At 53.5% G+C, this 11,982-nt stretch overlaps 1 protein-coding gene across 1 annotated transcript; it reads left to right on the top strand.

Moving 5' to 3' along the window:
* Positions 1 to 2,069: 2,069 nt before the first annotated feature.
* On the top strand, positions 2,070 to 11,435 carry LOC135888995 (transcription factor E2F4-like; the record flags this gene model as incomplete). Its single annotated transcript, XM_065416807.1, has 5 exons — positions 2,070 to 2,163; positions 6,156 to 6,217; positions 6,510 to 6,795; positions 7,460 to 7,651; positions 11,198 to 11,435. Coding segments are annotated over 5 exons (663 nt in total), but the record flags the coding sequence as incomplete, so codon positions are not given.
* Between the last annotated feature and the right edge of the window lie 547 nt (positions 11,436 to 11,982).

The raw sequence follows: 11,982 nt of genomic DNA, 5'->3' as shown, positions 1-11,982 counted from the left end.
ATCTCACCCCACCATGTCGTAGATCACTGACGTGCAGCTCACAGCACCCTGGTGAGCAGCCTTTTCAACACGGACGATTTTGGGGGGCAGAGAGGGAGATTCAATATGAAAAAAGTTGCTTTGGATAAACGGAAGCTCAGGATGGGGCCTGGAGAGGGAGAATGGGGCTGCGAGGGGGTTAAGCTGAATGTCTTTCCATGGTGCTGGGCTGCAGCCTCCCTTCTCAGCCCCCTGAGCAGCCTCTACCCCTGGGAGCTGCTGCTTATCATGTTGGGGTGTGTGTGTGTGTGTGGGGGGCTAGGGTGCTGAAGTGACATTTGGGGTGGGCATCTTCCTCCCAGAACTGTTGGCACCTATGAGAGGCTACTGGCATCCTCCAGGTCAGTAGAGGTGATGTCATTTAGCTCCGGTGGTGGCCACGGGGAGAAGCTCCCAGCTGCGTCACTGTCCAGAGAACTAAGACAGTGGAATGAATGCTCACTCTTCAGAACTGGGTCTGTCTCTGGGGTCGTCTGTCTGGGCAGAGGCACGCTAGGGAGCTGGATGAATCTCCCTGGGATCTGCAGTGCTGCAATTGCTGCTCTAGGCAGCAGGCATGGATGTAGTCATCCACTTGGGAGCTCAGGGAGGGATGACTGAAAACAGGAGGCTTAATAGATCTGGGTAGGGCTGTGGCCTGCTGGCTGAGTGCCGAGCGAAGGAAGCACTTTTGCATCCAGGCGTGGCTAGGATGCAGCAGAACTCCTCTCAAGCTGGTCAGAATTTCGTTGATCAAATGTGGGTTTTGTTTTGGTTTTTCTGGAACATGCTAACTACTTGCAGGGGCTTTGACCAGAACAGATGCCTCCAGCCCTTACCCTAGTGTTGAGAGAGGAAGGATTCCTCCCCCAGTAGGAGGGTAGGCTTTGACCCTCTTGTGCTGGAAGGAGGCTTTGGTGGGGAGATGGGAGATCTGGGGCCTCTGACCCTGGCGTACGATGGGAGAAGGTGAGGGGAGCTGGGGCTCTAGCTATGGTGCTGGAGAATGGGTTTGGCACTGCTGGGAGCTGGTGAGGTGTGGAAGAGCTGGGCTCCAACCTCTGTGTGTCGGGAGAGGGCTGGGAGTGGCTCCTCTTTCCAAGGCGGTGCAGTCAGTGCCCTCTGCAAATTTGATTTTCTCCCTTAATGAGGCTGGGCCACTCATTCCTCTCTCTGTCTGCACAGAGGTGTGGGCCCGGGCTGCAACACCCGCGAGATAGCCCACAAACTCATTGAGCTGAAGGCGGAGATAGAGGACCTGGAGCAGCGCGAACAGGAGCTGGAGCAGCAGAAGATGTGGGTCCAGCAGAGCATTAAAAACGTCACCGAAGACGTACAGAACAGCAGATATCCTTTCAGCCCCCCCAGCTCCCGGTTCGGTTCCTGCTGCTCTCCCTCTTCCTCCCCCTGGGCTGGCTGCAGGCTGGCTGGGCCTGAAGGGACGGTTGCCTCTCCCTCCAGTACTAATGAGCTTACATGTCTATAGCACTTTCTCATCAAATCCCGCAAAGCATTGCACAAATGTAACTTGCACAGCACCTAGCAGGATGGGCTCCTGGGAGTACGCTCGGACAAATAATTCATAATAATAGCCAGCCCTGAATGCATCCACGTCTGGGGTAGCACACAGCAGCTGATTAACAGCGTGCTGTAACATGACCCAACAGCAAGTAAAGCAAACTATCCATGTGCCCCTGCAGGGAATGTTTGGGGAGGCAAGTGTAATCAGCTGGGTTGGAATTTCCCCAGGACCACTGGGGACTGCTCCACCTTTGGGGAAGGTGTGTTAGGAGGTTCAGCGATCACTTTTGTCCCTGTGGTGTCCCCTAGCACCATGTTGAGGCATCGCTTCAGTACAGACTCGGGACAGAAATGCCTCTTTCTGACTCATCAGTGCTACATTCTCAGGCAGGTGGTCTCTGTGAGTGCTAACCCTGCTGCAGGTAGACCTCTGCAGACCACTTCAGAGGCTCTGGTGCGGGCATTTAGCTTCTTCTAGGAATTCCATTGTCTGCATGCAGGAAGGAGACACTACACCAGGTGCTCTTTGAATTCTGTGTCCCCACAGGAAGCTGCACCTTTTCTCCTTAACCACAGGAACGTTAGCCTATGTGACGCACGAAGATATCTGCAAGTGCTTCACAGGTGAGGAGATGGTGCTGGGCCCCTGACTAATCTCCCATGGCCTGAGGCAGCAGACCTACCTGGCTGTCCCAGCTGTGCTCCCCCATTTCCCAGGAGGGAGATGGCTGGTCCCCAAGATGTGCTCTCTGTGTCCTCCGTGAAGAGACAGTCCTGCATCTTCTCCCACAACCCCAGGGATCAGCTGCCACTAAATTCAAGCTGCATCTTTGCAGTCAGAGGAGTCCTATCTGGGAGTGGGACTGTTCTGTGCAAGGTGTAGACCATAGAATTCCAAGAGCACACTTGTAGTAGGGGGCTGTCTGCTCTGTCCCTTTGTATCTGGGGCCATGTTATCCCATGGGGCAAGTTTTTAATTGCAGGATTTCAGCTTTCCTTGGCAGGTCATCCCTTCCTAGGGAAGCCATAGCAGAACCCTCCCCAGGGCTGAGATGCGCTGCTTGCCAGCTGGAGGCCTTTGCATATGACTGAGAAGAGCCAGCATTCCTTTTTCTTTGCCTCATTTGTACAAATAAATGCCTTTATTTCAAAGGCCCTGGTAGATCCAAGGCCCTACATGATTTCGCCTCCCCCGACTGTTTGCTCCTATTTCTTTCAGCGTTCCTCCCAGTCCTTTTTCCTTAGCGCACCTTCCATTGTCCTCCCCTCTCTTGACTCTGTGCCTGACCTCATGTTGCTTCCTGGGCTTGCAACAGTTTCTCTGCCTACTCACCAAGCTCTTTCTCTCTTCTCCTCAAGAGCCACCTTCTTCCAGGAAGCTTCTCTTGTTTTCCTTCCAGTAACTTGTGCACAGCAACCCTCAGCTTTCCTGCTGTGCCATGTCTGGTCTCTGACTCCTTGGGGCAGGGATTGTGTAACGCACCAGGAAAATGTAAGGCACCAAATAACTTGTAATCGCATGGGAGGATGTGATGGGACAGAAGTAGACAAATGTTGTGTGGTAGCCATTATGCGTGGGAGGCAATTGAGGTGCAAGAGCCCAAGTCTAAAAGAGTTCAGCGGTTGCTTGTCACTCCTGCTCTTCAGAGCAGATTTACATCTGAAGCCAAACCTCACTCTGCAGTGGGAAGGCCTTGCAGCTGGACTCAAGGTCACCGATTGTCTTTTTGGGAGCGGATCTGAATTATCCAGCTGTTTTAAAACAGACATCTCAGCCTGTCTCCTCGTGGTATTACAGGGTGATCCCAGCTGGCCTCCCAGGGGTGAAGCTGATCTCTGTGTAGGAGATCTGACTTTCCACTCTTGGTGATGCTTTGCTGGGTCTCTTATATCACAGCCTTGTACTTCAGGCTGAATTCCAACTTCCATTCCACCTTGCCCCCTTTTCTCAGGAAATGACTTGTGGGCTGAAGTTTCCCATGTTTGGCCCTATCTCAAATGTGAATTTGTTTTGAAAAACTGAATGAAAATAGGTTGCGCTGTTTCTTAGACTGAGTGGAAAAAATACCAATTTACCTTATGTCGCTAGCTTAAAATTTTCACTCAAACTCGAAAAAGATCAAGGCACAAACATCAGACTTGGCTTGTTTCTTGAGATTTAAAGTTCAAGGCAAATTTGAAACATGTTTCAATAGTTGTAGTAACATTGAAAGTTTGGAATTTAAGCATGTACTTTAGGACTCTTCTGTCCATATTTTAATGTGTTTTAAAGATGTATTTGGTAAGGATAAATTGCTGAAAATTCTTCACTTTTCAAACGCCACAAGATTTGGCAATAACTTTTGTAAGCCAGGTTGCTTTGGGCCAGGGAATTTACAAGGAGAGCCGTTAGTTACTGGGCTGAGATCAAAGAACTTTCTCTCCCACTGTTCTTCCTTTTTTGTGGCTTTTGGGATTTTCCTCCCTTTTACCTATTTTTATTAATAAACCATGAGAAGTTAAAGGCCAAAAACTAATTCGTGCCATGTAAAGGCTGAAATGTCAGTCACCCAGAGGCCAGCATGAGTGCAGCTGTGCTGCATGGGTATGATATTTCTGTCACGGACTCACCGATCGTGCCCACTCTTGGCCCCGTGCGGTCCGTGGGGGGTGCCCCTTTCAGTGCGACAGCCCTTCTCGGGGGTCCACTCTCTCTCGGGGTCAGGCCCCTCCACCTCCTGGATCTGCACCTCTCTGAGCCTTAGCACGTCTGTCTCTGCCGTGGGCCCCCTCAGGGAGTCCACTCGCTCTGGACCCCCGGGGCCTCCACCCCCGAAGGGGTTGATGCAACCCTGTTCCCTAGACCGGAGTGACTCTCAGCCAGCATAAAACAGGAGGATTTATTGAGAGTTGAACACAGCACAGGAAACTCTCAGGGCCTCAGGCCTGGCCTCCCTCAGCACATCCCAGTCTCTCTGCATCCAGGTGGGCTCTGCCTGCTCCCCCTCTCCAGCCCAGAGCCCCCCTGCTCCCAGCTGGGCATCTGAGATCACCGGCCCCAGGCCCCGCCTCTGTCCATTGTCTTCTCTCCAGGTAAACAGGATTGTAAACCGGGGCCTCCTCTCCTCGCTTCTGTCCTCTGGCTGGAACCGGCTGGTTAGGTCACTGGGTCCTCACTCTGCAGCCCATTGTCCGCCCACTGGCCAGAACTGGCTGCGTCTCCTCAGCTGGGCCTCCGGGTCGCCAGGTCACCGGTTGCTGGGGTATCCATCCTCCCAGCCATCGGCTGGGTCCCCAAGTCCTCTCTCCGGTCCTCTGCAAAACACACTCCCTCTCCCCTCACCTCGTTAAACCAGTAACACCCAGGGAAACTGAGTCCCACCCCCTCCGCATGCAAACCATTGAAACTCCACAGAAAACAAGAAAACCCCCCACTTCGTCACAACTTCTAGTCTTGTTTTCTGTGTTAAACGTGAACTCATGTGGTGTTGGTGCCAGCCAGAGCTGACGGAAGGTGTGCAGTGTAGCTAAATTAGTACTACAGGAGCAGCAGGAATGCTGGGAATTTCCTGCTTACTGGTGGCTTGATATTGCACAAAGCTGACTTGTTTTCAGTTCCTATGACTACGTGCACATCTTTGGAAAGAAAGGTGTTAAACATCAAAGATTCTTCAAGGCAGTGGCATTCCCAGCTCAGCTGGGTATGGGCCCCGACTGCTCCCTTTTTGGTGTCCCTTTCTTGCTAACTTCAATAACTCACATAAACTTTGACCTGAACTTGGCTGTTTCTGGGGTCACTCCCTGCACAGGTCTCTATCAATGCCCCTAGCTCCCTTTTCCTCTGGAGACGCTCAAACCCTCTTTTCTTGCTACCAGAGTCCTAGCACTCGACACGAGCTCTGAATCGCTGGCAGGGTCCTAGGACAGCTACCTGGAGGTCATATCTGAGCTCTCTCTCTCTCTCTCTCTCTCTCTCTCTCTCTCTCAAAGGATGAAAGCTTTGGAGTCAAGTGTCTGCGATCCTGTGTTGGCCCTACTCACAGCTATTGCTGGACTCAGCGTCTGTCTGATTTCTGAGCTTCGCTCCCGGCCTGCTTGCTGTCCTGTTGGCCGTTTCATTAGTGGCTATGGGGCACGTTTAAAAACCAGCGCAAACAGTGTTAATCCACATAACTCCCTGTTCCTTTGGCTCAGCGCTTGGTGACTGTGGAAACTGAACTGGGGCCTGGTGCAGAGAATAGCCCTTCCTCGGGAATCCGGCTGTGTCAGAGGGCTGAGCTGCAGTGCTGGGGCAAGAGGGGGACTCTCCAGGGAGGAGGAAGGGCATGCCATTCAGGATACCCATACAAAGTGTTCTCGGATCATCCTGGTCCTGCCCTGGGAGGGACCTCCATGACGTCTGAGTGCGTGCGCTTCTTCCGTAGCGCTCTGTTTTCTGTGTTTAGTTTCCCCTGTGTTTAGTGTGTTGGGCCAGGGGTGCATTGTGAAGGATGGATGGTGATTCCCCAGGAAGGCACTCCCACCCCTTGGTGGGAGTGCGCAGGAGTTCTCCCGGGAGGGGCTGGGTGAATGACAACCCACAGTGGGCCCAGCAGCCAGAGGTATCCCTTCGAGCGCTGACCAGTCTGTTTTCACAGGAGACACCCTCCTAGCAATTCGAGCCCCGTCGGGCACTCGGTTGGAGGTTCCCATTCCGGAGGTGGGTGCTGTGTTCGATCAGGCTGGGATGGAGGTGGCCTGGGTTGGCTGGAGTTCCTGGAAGGATGTGGGCATGGCTTGCCTGCTGTTCTGCTGGGGGAAGGAGGATCATTCCGAGTGTGCTGGAGTAGGGGTAGCTGTGGGAGGAGAGGGAGCAGCTGTCTGAGGGAGGGAGGAGCTCCTGTAGCATGCTGAGCCATTCCAGAGTGTGGATATTGCCCCGGGAAGCTAAAGTCCTGTTTTGAGGACTGCTGTTAATTGTATCTGGGTACTTTGCTTCCTGATTTCCTCAGGGCCTGAATGGACAGAAGAAATATCAGATCCATCTGAAAAGCACTAGTGGTCCAATTGATGTCCTCCTCGTAAACAAAGATGCTTTGAGCTCCCCCCCTGTGGTGCTCCCTGTCCCTCCCCCTGAAGACCTCATTCAGTGCCAGCCAGTCGTGCCCGCTAAACCACAGAGATCGCCTGTTGCCCACTTCCAGGAGGCATCTGTCCCCAGCAGTACGCACCCGTCCACGCCCACACCGACCAGCACTCAGGACCACAGCCCGGCTGCACAGAAAACAACGAGCCCAGGTGAGCAAGGAGTGGGCTGGTGGCCAGGCGAGTGGGAAGGTACCAGCTAGGAATGGGGGAGGCTTTTTAGAAGCACTTTGGAGTTCATATGGGAATGCTTCCGAATGTCCAGATACAGCTAAACGTGGATCTCCCCCGTCCCTGCCAGAGTTGTTCTGTAGTCCATTGGATCCTCCCAGCTCCGCCCTACGTCTTCCACGACCAGTGGGCTGTGGGTGTATATGGGAGCTGAAGTGCAATGACTAGAGCACTGAGTCAGTAAATTCCAGCCCTTACCTCCTGTTCTGGTTGGGGCCAGGCTGGCCGTCCCCTCACTGCAGTGACCCCTCTGCTACCTCCCAGCCAGCTGGCTGGGAGTGTGATGGAGACAGTGCTCTCAGCCAGCAAGATGCCAGCAGGTGCTGGGGGCAGTGACAGCCTCTGTGGGCAGTAGGAGAGTTTAGGACAGCGAGTCTGTGTGTGCTAGGGACGCAGGCTTGTCCGGGGGAGAGAGAACCAGGCAGAAAGCCGTCTGTCTGCGGACATGCCAGTGTCTGTTGCACTTAGGCCAGGTTTGTTAACGAGGGGGCAGCGGCTGGATTTGCTGGGGGCTGTGGCTGCTGCTTTGGGGTCACTTATTCTGGAGTCCCCTGACATCCGCCCCGCCCTCCCATGTGTGTAACAGAATGCAGCGTTTCGGCAGCAGAGTCCAAGAGCAGCAGCGACTTCGACCCTCTCAGCTCGGTGGCCACGCCAGCCAGCCAGCCGCCGGTGTTAGATACGCAGCCGCTCCAGTCATCTGCCTCGCTAGACAGCAGCTCCGTCCTGCCCAATCCCTCTACCTCCTTTGAGCCAATCAAGCCAGATCCCACAGAGAGTGAGTATGGCCTTGGGGGACTCTGCCGCAGGCAAGGGGCTGAAGTGCTGTTGGCGCTGCCCAGACAGGGATGAGCTCTGCTTTGCTTTCTGCTGAGAGGCTTCAGTCAAGCCTTGCAAGCTGGGATCTAAAGGCAGGGGCAGGCAGATCCCTGCACCCCCAGGGGAGCTGTGTGCACGGCGGCGGTGAGGGTGAAAAAGCTGGCGGAGATGGCTCTCTGGTGAGACGCTGTTTACTGTCTGCGTTCTGAGGCTGGTAGCAGACGCTCTGACCCGAGAGGTCCCTTCTGGACCCCCATCTATCCCTCCCATTACCTGCCAGCGGTGCAGGGTTCTCCCCTAACAGTCCCTTCTGCAGTGCTTTGTCCAGTTGAGTGCCTCAGTCCAGGGGGGCTTTCAGCCGTTCCCTTGGGACTGTTCCCTAGTCTGTTGGGAGGATTCTCCTGATAACTAGCCTCCCTCTCCTCTTAATTTCATCCCAGTCCTCAGGGTTACAGTCACACTGAGTCTCTCTGTAGGGACATTCATCTAAGGTATTCACACTGCTCTGCTGAGAGATCCATGGGCATCACTTTCCCGCCCCAGGAGCGCAGCCTGCTCCGGGATGGGACCTGCCGGCTGTTTCACGCAGTGCGGCAGTGTAAGCTGGAAGTGGAGCCGTATCCCTCTAGGGACGTGAGAGAAGCCGAGCTGGACTACAGCCAGGCACTGCAAACAGCCTGGCTCTGTGGGGAAGGTCGGAGGGATATTTGCTGCAGGCCCCATCTCTCTGGGTCCGGTAGTCACTGCGCATGTCAAACCTATGCTTTAACACTGCACAAACCAGTTGTTTTAAAGAGACTGTTCTACCGACAATCAGGTGCCTTACAGAACCAGATCCCGAGAGGAACCTGAAAGGACTCCTGCGCACGGCCTCCTTCTTGTGCCAAGGACCAGTAGAGGAGAGCTGAGAAAGGGAGGGAGAACAGAGCCCTTCTCCCCTGAGCACAGGGAGGGCAGGCAGGCACAGGGCAGCAGGGGTGGGGAGAGATCAGTGTACCTTGTGTTGGATCAGACATCTCCGAGAGTTCTTTGGGAAGTTCCAGCACTGTAAAGACAATGAACCAGATTAGTTGGCATTGCACCATGCAAGGTCTGAAATACAACAGCACACGCCAGCCCCGCCTAGGGCCCCCGTCCTCAGTCACCCACACTGTGGCCCAGCACACTTCCCAATACGCGTTCTCCCAGCACACAGCTTGCCATCCATCTGAGTCCCCACAACTGGGCATGACACATCCAGGCAACCACCAACCCACATCCCTGGAGGGGGACACCACCCCCTGCTCGGAAACAGGGGCTCTGCAGAGGGAGGGTCCCAGTCTCAGAGAAACGAGAGAGGAAGTGACCCATAAGAGCTAGCCCCCCTGCCTACCTGGACAGCTTGCTCCCATACAGTGACTGTGCCAGACAACATGGCAAGCTGAACGTAAAGTAGGCACCAGGCACCCTGCATTCCATCCCACGCTGGTGCTGCCAGCTGAAAATTCTGCAGCAGCTTCATTTATACTAAAAAGCTGGAGGTTTACTACTCTCGGAGCTGTTGTTTCAGGCTGTCTGCAGACTCAGGAACACAAAACTGCAGCAGTGACACCTGGGTCACGTTTTCAAGGCTCTCTTCACAACCAGGAGGGCAAGTGTGTTTTCCCCCCTGAACATCAGCTCAGATTCGGGAGTACAAGTCTATGTCAAAGGAAGGAGGAGCACAGATAGGGTGACCAGACAGCAAGTGTGAAAAATCAGGACAGGGGTTGGGGGGGTAATAGGAGCCTATACAAGAAAAAGACCCCAAAATCGGGACTATCCCTATAAAATCAGGACATCGGGTCACTCTACACACAGAGTTCTGCTCACCTAGTGCTCTGTCCAGCCTGGCCTTCAGCAAACCAAGCAGCTCCCTGGAGACTATTCCACAGCCAGACACTGGACCCACTCCTTATCTCAGTCTCCCCATTCTTCCTTGTTATACTGTTCTCCCCTGGCCCTCCTTCCGCCCTATGTCCTAGTCTGTCTGATGCTTTTCACCACAGCCACTGGCACTTCAATTAATTGCCAGGACACACCACAAGACCAAGTCAGCAAGGCCTAAACCTTGAGGAGCTCTCACAGCTGTGGCCTGCAGAGCCATCAGTTAACATGGTGCGACCCCAACCCTGGGAATCCCTCCCTTGGTCCCTCTTGAGCTCCTGGACATGCGGCCCAGAGCTCTTCCTATCTACGGGCCACGCCGTGAGGCCCCCTGAGCCCCTCGCATTCTTTAACGAACGTGTCTTCAACCCCAGCGCGGCCGGGCCGAGCTATCACACACATCACACAGGTGTGGGAACTGAGGCTCAGGGTCACACACGCAGTCTTTAGTGTAGCAGGGAACTGAACCCAGACCCCCAGAGTCCCAGGCAAGCACCCTCACAACTGGCCCCCCCACCCTCTCTTGCCACAGCATGGAATACCAACACTACGGGGTGGGGTCCGTGCAATGGCCTGTCTCTCCTGACCAGGCCCATCAATGGAAGCGGTGGAGACTCTCACCCCACCTGCGTCTCTGCTCTCCCGCCTCACTCCCTCCTCTCCTGGCTCCCCATTGCCTCCTCTCAGCCTGCTTCAGGCACAACAGCATGGGCCGCCTCCCCCTGCCACGCTTTCCTCTTCAAACCCTTCCGGCTCAGCCTGTGGAATTTCTAGGGGCTGGCAATTCAGCCCAGGGGCTCTGCCCCCAGGGTGACTCCAGAGCCACCACAGGGCGGCAGGGCAGCTGTGCTCTGGAAAGGAAACAGAACGAGCGTCCTGACTGCTTGTCGGTAGAACAGTCTCTTTAAAACAACTGGTTTGTGCAGTGTTAAAGCATAGGTTTGACATGCGCAGTGACTACCGGACCCAGAGAGATGGGGCCTGCAGCAAATATCCCTCCGACCTTCGCGTCTCTGCGTTCTAACAGTAACATGGCCTGGGTGCTGGGTTGGTACTGATGGCTGGGCAGTTAAAGTTCCTGCCCACTGGCGTGCAGAGGAAGGCCAGGAGGCGTCCTGTTTTTCATTTTATATGTGTAGCTTCATAGCTTACCGTTTGGTTTTCAAACATCCCACCAAGCAAGCAGGATCTCGGCAGTGCCCGTGTTACCGTTGCTGTAGGAGACTTAACAACGTGGATTTTGTATTTAATTTCCCCTTTTTTAAGGAAAAGGAAAAAATCCTGCATGGTTTTGGTTTTGCAGTTCCCTCTTCGCTATGCTGAATTGGCTGGGGGAGGGGCAGTGCTTCTGTGGCTGTTTGCAGACCATCTTCTGGGGAGTGGGGAAGCAACACATCATGGATGTGGCTGTCCAGGAGTATTGATTGTCCTAGGAGCTAGTTGGTAAATTAGACGGCGCTCAGGTAAATGAATGCTTAAGAAGCGGCGGTCGAGGAGGGGTGGGTAATGGGGTAGGAACTGGGGGTTGCATAAATTAAAAAAAAAAAAAACAAGCAGTGGGGGTGCTTACACGGTTTCTTTTCTGAAAATCTCTCAACAGGTCGACGCTGCCTTTTTAGAGGCCTTTAAGAACTTACACATTGGAAGCCCTGTGGGAGTAAACATATCGTGCGTCAGCTGCTTTTGCTCATGTCTGAGATACAGATCTCAAGCCGAAAAGGACAAAATGGAAGAATGAACCATCTGAGACTCCCTTATGGTAGGAGTCATGGCATCCATTTTATAGGTGGCTGTAAAAGGTCGTGTTAAACCAGGCGATTAATAAAACTTATTTAAATGTGTCAATATGAATGTGTCCCCTTTCATACTCGTGGTAGTAAAAGACGGTACCAGTAACAGTCATGTCTACACAGACGGCGCTGTTAAAGAAAATATATTACCCCCCCCCCCCGGGGAAGTTGGGAGCTTCGGCGGGGTCAACCCTCTTTTTCAAGCGGCCAGAAAGCATAGTAAAACTTTAAACAGAAGACAGGTAACAGCATAGCTTTCAGACCAGGATGCTTACACTTTACACAAACCAGCTCGAATACGTTTTAAAAGAAACAAGACCATTGTTTCAGAGGTGGATGCGCAGTGGCAGGCAGATTTGGTGGATATGCACCGGTTCTCCAAACACAACAGCGGTTTTAAGTACATCTTAACAGTGATAGACATTCTATCCAAATATGCCTGGGCCTTAGGCCTAAAAGACAAGACGAGTGGTGAGGTATCCAAGGCCTTTAAAGCTATTTTCAGTGAAGGTCGCGTGCCTCAAAAATTACAAACCGATCGGGGGAAAGAATTTTTAAACAAACCTTTAAGTGGATTGCTTTTTCCAAAAGCCGT

Source organism: Emys orbicularis, chromosome 14, assembly GCF_028017835.1.
Source record: "Emys orbicularis isolate rEmyOrb1 chromosome 14, rEmyOrb1.hap1, whole genome shotgun sequence".
Taxonomy (NCBI): Eukaryota; Metazoa; Chordata; order Testudines; family Emydidae; genus Emys; species Emys orbicularis.
Note: the sequence above shows the minus strand (reverse complement) of the source record. Positions and strands in the feature narration are given on the sequence as shown.